The sequence below is a fragment of the Lycorma delicatula genome, chromosome 12 (assembly GCF_047948215.1).
Source record: "Lycorma delicatula isolate Av1 chromosome 12, ASM4794821v1, whole genome shotgun sequence".
NCBI lineage: Eukaryota > Metazoa > Arthropoda > Insecta > Hemiptera > Fulgoridae > Lycorma > Lycorma delicatula.
In genome coordinates this window covers 56112745-56128535 of record NC_134466.1, presented here as the reverse complement: position 1 = coordinate 56128535, position 15791 = coordinate 56112745, and the positions used below count along the sequence as shown (strand labels likewise).

The 15791-nt window shown below is 38.4% G+C and overlaps 1 protein-coding gene across 3 annotated transcripts in view; it reads right to left on the bottom strand.

Annotated features, from left to right (window-relative positions):
• LOC142332850 (uncharacterized) overlaps positions 1-13382 on the bottom strand; it is a 70641-nt gene extending 57259 nt beyond the window's left edge. For 2 of the 3 annotated variants that reach the window (XM_075379502.1, XM_075379503.1), the window contains exons 1-3: positions 13206-13382; positions 11872-11934; positions 3388-3426 (exon numbers count right to left, since the gene is read on the bottom strand). In XM_075379502.1, the coding sequence (XP_075235617.1) occupies positions 3388-3426; positions 11872-11934; positions 13206-13270 (167 nt within the window). In that variant the 5' untranslated portion in view covers positions 13271-13382. The remainder of the gene's footprint in view (positions 1-3387; positions 3427-11871; positions 11935-13205) is intronic. The other variant, XM_075379504.1, reaches the window with a different exon arrangement.
• Positions 13383-15791: the final 2409 nt, after the last annotated feature.

The window sequence follows — 15791 nt, the reverse complement described above, 5'->3', positions numbered from 1 at the left end:
CCTTCATTAGAACCGCATCACAAAATAAAAATTAATTTTTAAATGAAAATGTATATACTTAAAGTCGAAATTAATTATTTAAAATATAAAAAATGAAATAATGTTAAATTACATAGGTGAGATTCTAAATATATAAAATAACTATAAAATCACAATTAGAATTATTTGAACACATATTTATGTATATTTTATACTGAGATGAGAAAATTAAGGGTATTTTTAAAAATCTTAAATGTTTAATTAGTATTTAGAAATTCATCGACAGAGTAATATTGTTCCTGTAAAACAAAACCTTTAAATTATGTTTTAAATATATCGCTACTGAATGATTTGGTGCCAAATTGATTCAGAGGTTGAGACTGCATATCATTCTTGTGTTCGGAATGATGTTGCTTCTCATCATGTGGATATTTTTGTCTTCAGAAGTTACTGAGCTGAGGTGCATGTTGTAATTTGTAGCTTTGGTAGAGGAAAAGCTCCTGGTTTTGATGGAATAACAGTGGAACTTCTTATTCGCTCAATAAATGTTAGTGTTCATGTTTTTACTAGGGTTTTTAATAAAATGCTTTTTATTGGTCATTTTCCAATTTATTGGAGGAAGGAAATAGTTAAGCTTTTATCTAAAGGTAGTGAAAAGGATCCACCTACTTTAGTTCCTCATACAGGCCCTTGATGTTGCTCCCAGTTAAGTCTTTATGAAGATAATATGTTTGTGCATAAATGATAGGAAGATGTTGCAACAGTTATTGATGGATGATCAATATGGTTTTCGTCCTGGTAAAGGTACAGAGGATGCTATCCTAAAAATCTTGAATATTGTGAGGAGTAGTTGTGCAGGGTATGTCTTGAGGATTTTCCTGGACATATCTGGTGCATTTAACAAATTGTGGTGGCCCTCTGCTTTATATCAGTTACAGAGACGTGTGAGTAAAATGCAGGTAATGCATAGTTATTTTAGTCATCATGAAGTTCCGCTTTGTGATACTGCCCACGACATAGTAACGACACTGTCTAAGGGTTGACTTCAAGGCAGTGTATTGGGGCGTTTGTTATGGGTTGTAGAATTTAATACTGTGATGCGGCTGAGGTTGCCGGCGGTTGTCGCATTATCGTTAATTCCGATGACGGGATACTGCTGGTCGAAGGATGCACGTCGAACGAGATTGTACTTAGGGCTCTCAGGCCTGTAGGATATTGAACTATGAGGCCATCAGCATAAGATGGCATTCCCCCCGGATAAAACCACAATGATGTTGCTGAAAGGCCTTTTGGCTGTGACGCGACGAATGCGTATATCTATGTCAGGCCACCGAATCCGTTATGTTCAGGTTCAGAGGTACCTCAAGGTAATCCTTGACGAAAATTTTCGATTCAAGGAGCATTTACAATAAGTCGCGAAGAAGATTTGTTGAAGTGTATTCGACGTGTGATAAGTCCGGATCGGGATTTAAATTTTAGAACCATGTGTATCCTTTATAAATGTGTGTGTAAGGTAATTGTGTAGTTTGCCGCACCTGTACGGGTGGATAGACTAAAATACAACATTTATATGGCTATTTTACTGAGGGCCTAGCGTCTCGTGCTGTTCACAGTAATATGGGTTCACAGTAATATCATACTATCTCTCGTGAGGCTGTTCTGGTGATTGCTGGAGGGAAGCTAATTGATGTTCTCACGGTTTAGCGTCAACAGCGTTATTTTTGCAAAAAAAGTCGGGTGAATTGAATTCTGTAAAAATTAGAGAGCTTAAGAATAGTGGATTTTAATTGTAGTAGGAGAGATGGGATGAAACAACTAATGGACGTTATACGTCCATTAGTCTCTCATGGTCTCTTCTTATGTGATAAGTTTACGGTGCGCCTCTTGGACGTCTCAAATAAATATGCCATTAAGTTGCTTTACGAATAAATTGGCTCGTTTCGGCTTGGCTGATTCGGATCTGGTTTGAGTTGTTGAGTTGACAATGTTTTTACGTTTTGTATATCTGTCTACGTTATGAGGAAAGACGATTAGAGGTTATGAGGCAGGTCGGAGATTGGATCTTACTTGGATTTGACTGTCAGTTGAAAAAGCTGGGACAAATGGATTATAATAGAGAGTTTTATGAAATATTTGGTTATTCAATGAGTTCAGGAGGGCGTATAGTTCGTGTAACACGGTTAGGTAGGGTCTCTAGGGCGTTTTAGTTGCAATGATAGGCGTTTTTGAAGTTTTGTTTGGTGTTAATTGTTTTTGTTTTGTTTCTTTGTGGTGTTGTTTATCTAATTTTCTTTTGTTGTAGGGAATTTAGCTCAAAACTTTTAATTTGTTTTACTAGGTTTATTTCATATGAGTATTTTTGTTATTTGTTTTTCGTTACGTATATTTTATAGGGTTTACACCGATGGAAATTTTATTCGTGGCATTTGCATCGGTGGCATTCTGATAAAAACTAAGATGATGACTGAGAGACGTCAATCAGTCTGTGGCTCCATAAGATGACATCTGGTAAAGCTTATCAGGACTTGGCACGAAGGGGGTGTCGTGGCGACCGGAATCTTCACGTGGCAGGATCTTCCCCTTACGGGTCAGGATGTACAGTCTAATAAGCCAAACCGCTTTACTGAAACATGTAAATTATTTATCAGTAAAACAAAACCAGTAATCGGTGCAACTTTAACGGTAATAGGAAAAGGCAAACACTATTCTGGCTTTGGAGGAAGCACCTACTTGAGGCTATTGACATCCCTACTCTAATATATTCTCCTGAAATATGAATCTCTAATTACACAGCGTAGTAGACTCTGTTCAACTCTATATTTTTAAACGACTGTTATTTCTGGATCGTTTCTCTAATTCGAGCTATATGTTGCGGAATCGTTCAGAATACATTTACTTTTTCAGCAATGAGGTAAATCAATTAAAGATAGTTGAGAGAAATAATAACCGTTATCTATGAACTCGTTTTAAAAATTTTAGTCCGAAATAGATTAATTTTTTAGGGAGTAAAATTTTCAGAGGAGAAATTTATTAAATTTACTTTAAAATATTATAAATGATGACAAATTTACGGCAGCTTATCAAATTTAAATAGTTTTAAAATAAGTAATATTTGGTTTCAGTTTGCAGGAAAATGAATAAAAAGATGAAGCTAAGATATTGAGATTTAAGAAGAGGTGGTTCAAATTGTTCTGCTATTTATGTGGTTAATTTTGAGCTGATGGTTATTCACGGTAAATTTGACGTACTATCGTTTCTTTACAGAGATGTATTTCACTTTTAAACGCGATAAGCCCAGTATCTATACCGTTAAAACTTTGTTAAGTAAATAATAGATTTAAAAAAAAATTATTTGTGGCGCGTGTTTAAAAAGTAAATAAAATTAACTATTTGTAATTTAATACGTACCCTGATAATACATCTTCAGTTTTTCCAAATGATTTACAACTGTGATAAAAAGTGAATATTTAATTAATTAATACTGATCGGCATAATGATTTAAACAAAGATGTTTTAATATATAAATGGTACCTTAAATGATTACTTACAAAATAAGAACAACAACAAAACATATTTCTGCTATTTTTAAATCACCTTCGATCTCCTTCAAAAAGAAGAAGGAATTTTTGTTGTTAAAATAAAACTTTAGTTACGTTGCTGCCTCTATATAATGAAATTATTACTGGGTTCTTTTGTAATAAATTAAGATCCTTTGTACTTTAAAATTCAAGTCAAACTACAAAAATATAAAACGTGATAAAAAGAAAATATAAAATAATGCGCGCGCTAGTGTAATTACATAACCTTCCATTTATTTTTGGAACTGATATTAACAAACTCTTCACGAGGTTGATTTTCTCTCTTATTTTATAATTTGGATCAACAGCGATAAGAAAAACAAGGCTGGACATCTGCAGTTGACCTGAGGCGGAGCGACCGATGCCGAACGACTGTGGGCGGCCAATCCTTTTGGTGGTGGGCGGCGGGAGCTCCTCGGAGTCGTCGTTCGCCGATGATTCTCTGGGAATGTCGCTCTGGTTATTCTAATTCTGAACTAACTAACTAATGTTTAAGCTTTCTTTAGTATGATTTGGAAATCTGGTGACACTAAAAGAATTATTTAAAAAAAAATAAAATAAAACTGACAATCAGCTGATAATTGACATTAAAATAACATAATTTTTTTTTTATTAATTAATTTATTATTTAATAATAATATTGTAAAAAATGACTTTAAATTACTTTTTTCGTCATTTCAATGTTTTACTAATGAAATACTGTAGCATGATACTCAACTCGAAGTATAACATGACACTCTAATAGCACGCAAGATTAAGTATGATATGTGTGTATACATTAATGTGATATAATATGCTATAATGATATACAGATATTTTTTTTTTAAATTTAAAGAAAATTCAAGAAAAATAGAAGGAAAAATTTTTATTTGCTCCTGAGGTCTGAGTTCCTCCGTAGCAGCCAATGAAGTTCCTTGTACCTTGCGTTCAGCTGTTTCCTCTTCATCCTTACATGACACTTCCAGGTCCAGATGAACGCCGATCCAGATGAAGTCCCAGATACCGCACAGTCTCCGTTTGCGGGATCAAAACACCATCGAAGTACACAGCGGGACAGTCACCTTTCCGCATGGCAAATGTGACGTGGCTCGACTTAACCTTAAACCTCCACTTTTTCTGCCACACGCAGACACGATCTAGCGCCATTTTAGGTTCTGTATTTGTAGGCTAGGCGGCCAGGGTTTTCGTTAACAGCCAGGATAGCATTGTCATCGGCGAACGTGGCGAAGATGCGATCATCCAGGACCGGAATGTCCGCAGCGAATATGGAATACAACACAGGACCCAGTACAGAGCGCAGAGGGACACCCGACCCAATCTCAAAGAACCTTGAAAATTTGTCATTAAATTTCATCTGAGAAAAACGCCCCTCAAGATAATTCTGCAAGACTAGGAAGTAGGGTTGAGGAAGTTGTAGCTTTAACTTTTACAGCAAGCCAGGTATCCATACCTTATAAAAGGCCTGTTGGATGTCTAAGAACGTCGCCGACCAGAATTTCTGCTCCTCTAGACATATGCTGATTACTCTGATGACTGTATGGGATTGATCGATTGCGGAATGGCCACACTTGAACCCAAACTGATGGTCCGGAATTATCCCCTTACTCTCCAACACTGGCCAAAGCCTGTGCAGTAGTAGCTTCTCAAACAATTTAGATAAGATCGGTAATAGGCTAATTGGTCTGTAATTTGGTTAACTGGCATTTCTCCCGCCACCGCACCATTCAGTCGCCCTACAGCATAGACCAAATGTCAGTGCCAAGAAACGGCTATTGTGCCCCTAAAAACGGTTTAGCGACCCAAATACCTAAAAGCTCCTAGTGAGCTACCTATCAGCGTTTAAAGCACTTGGAGCTTTTATCTGGCTGGCGGCCAGCCATTATCTCAAGAAAGGCTTCCCACGGCAGCACCAAAGGAATCCGTATAACATTTATAAATAACCCTTAAAGCTAACGATGACGGCTGAACATCGCAACCTCATCGAGGAACTCCCACACGGTCCAACAATGCGGCTCTCACCACATTGACTCGCCGTTTGTGAGCAGCCAAGTTTCACCCTGACCTCTAAACCTCTAAGTTCCAGGGTGGCTCGGTCTCTGCCCCCCCTCAATAGCGGGGCAGTCGAACATCATATGCACATTCGACTGGACCTCCCCGCAGACACACAACTCATCAGCCGCTAGACGAAACCGAAACAGACATTGTTTTAAATCTACATGGTTGGCGAGCACCTGGGCACCCACTGACCTTAAAAATGAATTCGAGGCATACCATCCCTCCAAATCCTGTATAAACCTATACAAGGATCTTTCCTTAGTCGTGGTGTGCCATTCAAGCTGCCATGCCTCCATCACGAGGCTCCAAAGCCTCTTCCGCAGACGGGAGATGGGCAACTGAACGAAATTTAGCTCCGGTGCATTGTGATCACCGTTCCGCTCCGGTTCTGGCCCGGCTTGAAACCGCATCCCAAATGCCTCGGCCTCCCGACCTCTTCGCAACTTCCACATGGCTGCTTTAACTTTCACCACTTAATCGATTGGGAGAGTCTTTCCCAATATGGTGGTACCCTGGTACGAGGTTGTTTTAAAAACACCAGTGCATACTATCATGGTTCTGTGCTGGGCACTCTTTAAATTTTGAAACAGTGCTCTATTTCTCTCCAACCTGTGCATCCAAATTGGCGCCGCGTATGCTATCATACTGTCAAAGACGCCTCGGTATACCACGTTCATTTGACGGCCCGACAGCCCGTAATCCTTTCGAACAATCCTTCTAAGATTGTGCATCACTAAAACAGCGTCCGCCGCAACTTGTCTAATGTGGTTAATAAACAGCAATTTTTCATCAAACAAAACACCTAGGAACTTATGAACCCTTACTCAGCCTTTATACTTAATGGGATGTTATGACTGCTTAATAATTTGTCTGCACCCTTGAGAAACATGAACTTCGTCTTGGCCACAAAAATCTTTAAATTTTGCAGGTCCAACCAGCCCTCGGCGGTTGACAAGGCCGCCTGCGCCCTATTCTCTAGTTGCGGTCGTGAATTGCCATGAACCAAAAGGAGACATTCATCGGTGAAAGCCTGGGCCGCGACCCCTTCTGGGAATGTCTACCACAGAAATCCATCAAAAACCAGGTTCCACAGCAGAGGACCGAGAATGGAACCCTGCGGGCTTCCCCTGGTGACAGACTTTTCCACAACTAGGTGCGCATCCTTAAACAGAGCCGAGCGATTCGACAAATAGTCCCTTACAACGGCCTGCAGGGCTTCGGGAACATTGCGGCATTCCAATTCATAGAGGATAGAACTCCAATACAAGGAAGGAAATGCTGCATCTATGTCAATAAAAATTGCCAAAACGTATTTGCAGTCGGCGCTTTCCACCTTGGCAAGAGCATTTAAGATGCAATCCTCGGTACCAACCCCTTTCATGAGGCCATATTGGCCTCGATTTAGAAAAGAGTTCATATCTATGTTTTCCCAGAGCCGTTCCACAACCAGCCTTTCCAGCAACTTGCCGAGAACCGGCAAGAGGCTGATAGGTCGATAACTACTGAATTCACCAGGATCCTTTCCAGATTTTAAGAGCACCCTCATCAAAGCCATCTTCCAGCAAGCTAGATAGCAACCCCAGTTTAGGCACCTTGAGAACAGTCTGCCAAGCGGCTCTCTTATGACAGGCAGCAGATGGTAAAGTATATCCGGGTCAAGTTGGTCAATCCCCGGTGCTTTCTTCAATGCCATTCGAGAAACCACTCGTTCTATATCTACAGTCCGAACGCCAGGGAATGGTGTTTCACACGCTCTAACGCCGATTTCCGCTTCACCATCCGGAGCATCTGGAAACAGAGTATCCAGGAATGCCTGGTAAGTCACCACAGATGTTAATGTGTGGTCACGACCAGCAAACCCGCACCGAACACTGGACAACACGTGCAATAGCTTCGGCTTGTAACAAGTCTTTGCGAGCTGCCAGGGATTGCGTTGCAACTCGCACATTGAGTCCTGCTAGAACTTGAGTTTGGCTTCCTTGATGGCGTGAACGTATTCATTTCGGGCACGCCGGTAGATCCGAAGACGCTCAGCGCACACGTGATTAACGATGGTCCCCGTTAGGGGGCAGCGCTGGTACCTTATCCGCGCGGACCTCGCTCTAAGGTCAGAGGACCACCATTTCTTACCGGGCCTCCGTCTGCGTTCCACAGACGCCCCCCCCCCACGATCGATCCAAGCCCCTTATGTTATAGCGACCAGAATCTGGTAAGCAATATCAGAGGCTCACGAAGCCCTTCGTCGCTGACAAAGCTCCCTGATCAGGCTTTATCGGCACCACCTTATCAGTGGCCCCCTTAATTTTGATTGCGGGTGGCGGTGGACCAACCCGCTTAGGAGCAGGCGCGGCCATTAGTGAGGCAAAGGAGACAGACTTTTTAACCTTCTCCTCCACCCTATTAATAGACCTTTGGAGTTCGCCCAAAGCCTAACCCGTTACCGGCTTAAAGCTCCGGACTCCCTCCACCACCTGATAAACCTTGCCTGATAGTTGACTAACGACTGAATCTAATGCAAAGTTCGCACCCTGGAGGCCTTCACATTTCATAGCCAGAGCTGAAACAAATAAACCACATTCACTCAAACACGAGTCGACCAACTGGCGTAACTCTAGAGCTACTCTGAACTCCTTCTTTTTTTTTGAGGAAATCTTGGCCCATTCGGCCCTCATTTCCTCGACCCTCAGTTCCAGAGGTCACCTGCCTTATAACAGGCTTCCCCCCAGAAACCTCGCGTCCAGGAGCAGAATCGGCGCCACTGCTTTCCGCCTTCCCTGACTTCGTTGGGAAGCGTCCTTCGGACTTGTCGCCCCCCCCCCAGAACCATACCCTCGCTTCACAGATCCAGCTTTCGCCTTCTCTGCACCGCTCGAAACAGAGGTATCGCGCAGGTTTTGCTGCAATACCACTTCATTCGGTCGCTCCACTTCCCGAGGGGCTTCCGTGACTTTCTTTGCGGAAGACCGGGACCGCGACGGCGACCTACTGAGTGACCTCCTTGGCATGAAGGGGTAACCGAAGGCCAGGTCCTTGGCCAATCCGACCAAGTTCTCCAAACAACCTCCCCCGGGTTGCTCCATCGATGGACGAGCTTTTAAAATACACCAGCTGTGTCGCCAGGCACTACGATCACAGCTTGTACGAAACTAACACCTGAAACAAGACAAGGCGATCGTCCAACTAAATCTTCCCCGAATAGACCCTCTGTTCTTCAGTCCACTCAAGGAGTCAAAAGTTAAAAGGTTCTGAATGACCTGCCAATTCCGCCGAAGATGCCGCTTCGAGACAATTAGTTCTATCACTTCCCTCGGATAGGTATTGTCTCTGGCTCAGTGAAAATCATCAGGTGTAGACCGCCATGCTTCCTCCTGCATGACCGACGTCAAAAAGTAATCGCATAAAGAACGGGCGAGTGGTCCGACGATGAATCATAGTTGTTCTCCAACAGAGTGTATGCAGATCATATACCCGAGGTGACGAAAAAGTCAAGCAAATCCGGGATCTTCGTCAAGTCCGTAGGCCAGTATGTCGGCTGCAAACCCGATACCACGTCCAGGCGCAGATTTTGAACACACCTCTTCAACGATCTACCCCTGCTGGTAGTCAACCGGGAACCCCACAATGAGTCTTTCGCGTTCCAGTCTCCTCCGGCAATAAATCTAGAACCAGAGTCGCAAAGAAATCAGAAAATAACTCATCAGTTACAATATGCTACGGAGGGCAGTACACAGCGGACAGCCTAATAGACCCCAACCAGTCTGTAATTTTAACCGTGGTTGCCTGAATCTGGTCAGTGCAGAAGCCCGGAAGTTGATTATGCCGCAGAGAACTCCGAATCAGAATCGCGGTTCCTCCATGGGCCCTTCGATCTGGTTGATTCGTCACATACACAGAGTAACCTTGAAGCCTGAGGTAGTTCCGGTCAGTAAAGTGCGTTACCGATATCAAAATGAAGTCCAGGGAATTGGAAATTTCCATAACCCCTAGCTCCTCACCCCTAGAAAGTAGGATGTTAATGTTCCATGCAGCGATTCGTAGAAATCTGGATATCAACAGATTTTAGAGAGCACCTGGGTGAGCAAGGCTATCAGACTCCCAACCTGTTGAACCAGGAAGTCTATATTTGATGAATGCCTGTCCATATTGTCCACACTGCCCTCACTAGCACGCCCAGCTGCCGCAGCATACATTTTATGGAGAAATTAAGGCTCCGGGTTGACTGTCCTCGGCACCCCACACCCAACGAAGGGAAGTTCTAATCATCACGCGCGGGGCCGGCCACCTTGCGGTAGCGGGTTCGATTTTCGGAGCAAGTTCCGAGTTCCAATTCGCCTTCCGCCTACGCTTCCTCTCCAATATCGCTTGATATAATCTGCAGCCTCGGTAATTTGCCGGATGGTCGGACTGACACAAGGCGCAGGTTGCAGGAGTGCTCCAGTCCTTTCTGGGACTGTCAGCTGTCCGATGGTCCTCCCCACATTTCACGCAGCAGAAAGGCCTCATACAGTTTTTCTTAGTGTGCCCATATTGCTGACACCTCATGCATTGCACGAGGCCTGTAGGCTTCCGTAGAGTTTGAATTGGCAATGTAATCCAATTCAAAAATGGCCTTATTGTTTTCCTGTGGCTCCAGGTTCACGAAGAAAGTCGGTGTGGGCTCCTTAGTTATCCTGTGGCGTGCATTTATCTTCACCCGATGCCCGTGGGATTCAATTTCGTCCTTTATCATCTCCAGTGGAATAGTGTGGTGCAGGTATTACAACACGAAAGACTCGTTGATCCTTCCTTGTCAAAGTATGACCTATCAGACCGTGCTCTCGAACAACATGTATAATCTTCTTGTACGCCTCAATGTCCCTAGAAATTATTCTCAGCTGCTTATCTCCAACCAGTCGATTGCTGTAAACACTCTTGCACACGGTCACTTCCGGCAGCTCGTACAATTTCAGCACGTCGTTTATTCCGTAAAGCACATTCGGAGGAGGCTTGACTGGCTCAGGTTGGTCCACAACTTCCGTATCCTCTAGTGGAAGGACACTAAACCTATTCGATAGTGGTAAGTCGCCATTGTTAGGACTACGATTCACTCCTTGCCTCCTTGGCACAGGTATGGTCCTCCACTGACTAGTAGTAGTCTGGGACTCCATGGTTACACTCTCGTTAACACTCGACGCTCCTGACAGATTGTTCGCCAAGTCGTCTCTAATAAGCTTCCTGCGCGCAGCCCTCCTCGGGCCCCTATCCAACGACGGTAGTGGATCACGTTTCCTGGACGGTACACGACAACCCACAATATCACATGACCTCTCGCCTACCACATCTTCCGAAGGCAGCTGATCCATATCGTACAAGAACTAAGCGTACATATGCATAAACGAATCTAGAAACCATAAAAAGTAAACAAAGAAGTACGCAAAAAAGTAAACACTCCTTAGCAACGGAGCGGTGGAACGAAATGATCCTCCAAGATTATAATTGGAAAGAAGAAAAAAAAAAAATTAAACTTATACCTAATGATAATTAACTTCCAAAACGCAACCGCATTTATAAAACAGAACGGAACATAACTCAGTATAACAGAGAAATAAATTTTAGGTAGAATACACAAACGTACGACTATCTCAAAGAACAGCTGATTTAGTTATCAGAAGGAAAACTTAAGAATTAAAATAATAAGATAAATTCTTGGATTCTAGTAAACATCTGTTCATGGTAAAGGAATCAGGATCTTGGTCAGAATAAAGGGCTCTTTAAGCATTATTTTTGTTTCGTTCCTTAATTTGATGAAGGCACGTAATTTCCACTTTTGAATTTTTTGCAAACAGTTTTATTTCATACATATTTTGCAAGCAACTTTTTGGATCATCAAGATGTCCAACTAATTTAATCTGTGTCAACTTAATGTTTCTATCAACTATCCATTTTTATAAAAATTCAAAGCTGTTTAATAAGATGAAAATTTGTATACTTGTAATATTAATTTACTATTAATATTTTAAATAAATAATTCGTTAATACTATTTAAATCAACATCTTCATTAAATTAAGTAAACTGGAAATAAGCATACGTACTACATACCGTGCAAATATTTTTACATTTTAATCGCACACGACCACCATACCTCGAAATTAAAAAAGTATTATTCGATTACAAGCTTTAGTGCTGATGCCATAATTTATTAAATAATTTATAAAAATATAGATAACATAATGAACAAATATATATATATATATACTCATATATTTATTATATAAATACCTCGCTTCAAGATTTGGATATTTTTCATCATGAACAAATTTAGCAAACTCAAATTTAGAATACCTGAAATTAAAACAAGTAAATGTATTATTTTTTGAAATCGTTACTTGCTACGTATTATTTATTAATTTAGATTTACGCTGTCATAAAAAAACCAGCCACTCGCATTAAGATAAATAATACGTAAGGAACTATAGATTATGTAAGGAACTTGTACATCCTTACGTAAACTTACGTAAGGAACTTATGGATTATGGTGAAGTGCGCCTTCTTTGTGTTCCTCAGAGGGAGGCAGGAAATAAAGCGTGGCGATTGAACTCGCCGGGGGGGAGTCATACGGTTAATGCTCTCCTCCCTTGGATTTTAAAACAAACTTAAATAAATCTGATATGTATTGAGATGAAAAACACATTGAATGATTTTTTTCTCACTCAACCGTTATTCTATTACAAACGTAATAAATTAAAAATTCTTCTACTACAGCATCTCATCTATTAATTACGATAATATGATTATTATAGATTAAACTGTACATGAAACATTAGTTGTAACTTTGCCAACAAACAGATAGATATTCACACCAAAAAAATTTTGTAACCGTCATTTCAGTAATTATGGATTCGCATAAAAGTAAAAACGGAGGAAATATTTTTTTTATCAAAAAAATTATTTTCCCTCCGTTATTTACGATAAAAGCTGGAACGTAAAAATTATTTCCTTCTAGTTTCATGGGTAGGAATTTTTTTATATTTTTTGCAGGGCTAGTCACATTTTAAATAAAAAATAAATAAGAAATATAAATTTAATAAAATATTTTAATTAAATTAAACTGATTTCAAATGGACCATTCAAAATTTTTTTTTTTCGAATGTCCACAAAAAAGTATTTATAATACTTTTTTTAATTGTGCTTTAAATTTCATTTTTTTTTTTTTTTTTTTTTTTTTAAGTGAGAGCCAAATAAGAATTTAACATTGGCGCCAAATCGAAAAAAGTTGCAATTTAAATTAAAAATAAAAAAAAAAATATTTTTTAGAAGAAATTTCTTTTTATAATAACTTTTGCTTTTTAAATCTTAATTTTCTTTGACTACGATATAACAGCCATTAAGATTTTCCTAATTTCAATTGCATCAGACCTAAACAATCTTTTTCCTAAATCTTGACCACTCTGATTTAGGGAGGTATCCTTTTTTGATTAAGGAAAATACACGGTACTGGTATCTACAATGAAATTATTCTTTAAAACCATTTTTTAAAACTTCTTATAAGAATATTTACAGCTTAATGGTTCAATACGCACGCACAAACACACACACACATACAAAATACTTACCCTCTTACACCAACATTCATCGCACTGAAGATAAAAAAGCTCGTAACGTAGATTACGAAATACATATTTTAAACTTTTATATTTTTTACAAATAAGAATAATTGTAGCAATTTTATGATCTGATCTATTCTAATACAAGATGGATTCTTATGGTATCCAAGATATCGATGCTCAATTCGTACACTATGCATGCTTATATATGTTCTCATATTTTGACGTCATGGATGAGCTAGGATTGAATAAGACGCTTATTTATAGAACAGATATATATATATATACTCACGCGTCACCATGTTAATTATTAATTGTTAATTAATAATACGTACGTACGTTAATTATTTTACAAAACGTGTTTTAAAGAAATGGAAGTATGAAAAAACCTATTATTGGTACTTGAATCTCTGAACTCTATCATTTGAAAATTAATTAGTGATTATTTAATTTAAATTAAACTGAATTGGGAAAATAAAAAAAGTAAGAGACGGGATACATGATTTTCTCGGTGCTACTCAAGAGTGCACCGTTACACTCATTCTCACTTTAACCAATTGGTTAAGCCTATTGTAATAAAAATCAAAAAGTTATAAAATTAAAATTACACTGCGACGAACTCTCTTCGTTATATGGCTCAACCTATTTTCAATTACTAATCCAGCGTTTTACCGCATTAACTTTTACAAAATTCAGTACCTGTAGACCGTTAGTAAGGATCGGAATAAAATTCTACTTGCGGTCTTGGAAGAGCTGAGATTTTTTTAACTTTATCTATTATATTTGATAAAGGCGAATTCATACAGGAATTTTTATATCGACCAGCAAGACGGCTCTAGCCATTAAGCCTTACAGGAAGAAAGATTTTTTTTTCCAACCGAACATGAAACTTCCAGGATGATATTTCCACAAAGCACATGTAATCAGAATGGATAATGTAATTGATAAATGTTAATCGAGTACAGACTTCTTTAACGGTTATATCAACTTTTTCAATGGCTAGGAAAAATTACTTTTCTTCAGTAAATCAGAAAATAAACAGCGTACATCATAAAACATTTATCAGTCCTTACAGAGATTCTGATGTAATATATTGTAACTAAAATTACATTTCCAGTAATCTTATTCAGATTTTTCCACAAAAGTTTGACAAATTTCAGCTATAGAAAACTTCTAAAACTGTTAATTGGATCGTAATTTATTACCTGTTTTCAGCTGAACATCAATAAAACGTCCCTGAAGCTACTAAAAAAGGGAAATAAGTTCTAATATTAAAAACATACATAATTGTACGGTTTAATGTTATATTTACCTCCCTATAATACACTGAATACTAAAAGTTAATTCTATCATTTTTTAATTTTTAATTTCTTTCCAGGTTAACAGAAAAATTATGGTTTAGGGCCTGTAATTCACGATTCAAATTAAATTGCCGAAAAACAGAAGAAAGTGAAGAAAAACATTAAAAAATCTTGGTCGTTACAGATGAGTATTATAAAAATTATATTTTTATCATCAAGTGAAAAAATCTAATGTGGACACCAAATAACTTCCTTGTACGCCTATTAAATTACATATATACATTTTTTTTTTTTAATGAAAAGGATATAAAATTTTATTTCATTAATAACTTCTGATAATTTTTATTTTTTTTTTTGTTGTGGTTATTATTGAATTATTATTTATTGTAAAACTTTTTTACAATCAGAGGTTAATAATTATTAATAAATCAAATATTCCCTCTTGTAAGATCCAAATATTTCATTAGTTAAAATTTTATTTGGCTATAACTCTGAAACCAATAAAAATAAGTAAAATTTATGAGATATCGTTGAAAAGCTATCAATATAGATTATTACTACAATTAAGAAAAATTTCAAAATCCAAATATTTTTCATTTTGGGCTTTTTATGACACTTTTTTTCCAGTCGATTGCAATCAAAAGAGAGGTGCACAACTAGCCGTTAACAGACCTAAATCCAAATTTTTATCATCCTACGTCTAATCGTTTTTGAGTTATGCGAGATACATACATACGTACAGACGTCACAACTAGTCAAAATGGATTCAGGGATGGTCAAAATCTATATTTTCATTGAAATCTGAAAACCTAAACTTTTCGCGATCACAATACTTACTTTACTTCGTAAGAGGAAGTAAAAAAATACGGAATACGTATTCAACTAATTCATATTTTCTTAAAGAAAATACAGTCAACAATAATGAGGAAATTTCAATTCTGTACAAGTCCCTAATATTATCTTATTCACTGCAACTCTTATTTATCATGGACAATCAAAAAGAAAAAATAAGAATTTCTATACATCTCTGAACAAGTTTTAGAATAATAGCACAGACCTTAATTAATTATTAATAATTTTAATTGCATCCCACACTGTACCTAATGACGCTCAAACTATTAAAACAAAATAATAAATAGCATATTGTACGAAACTGACAAAGACGTTTAATTAATTTAATAGGCAAGTTAAGTAATTTTTATCTAGATTTTGAAGAATCTGGGGATGTAACGCACATAAAAAAACATTGCATCTATCGGAACCTCAAAAAAGATTCGTTCTCATTATATACAGA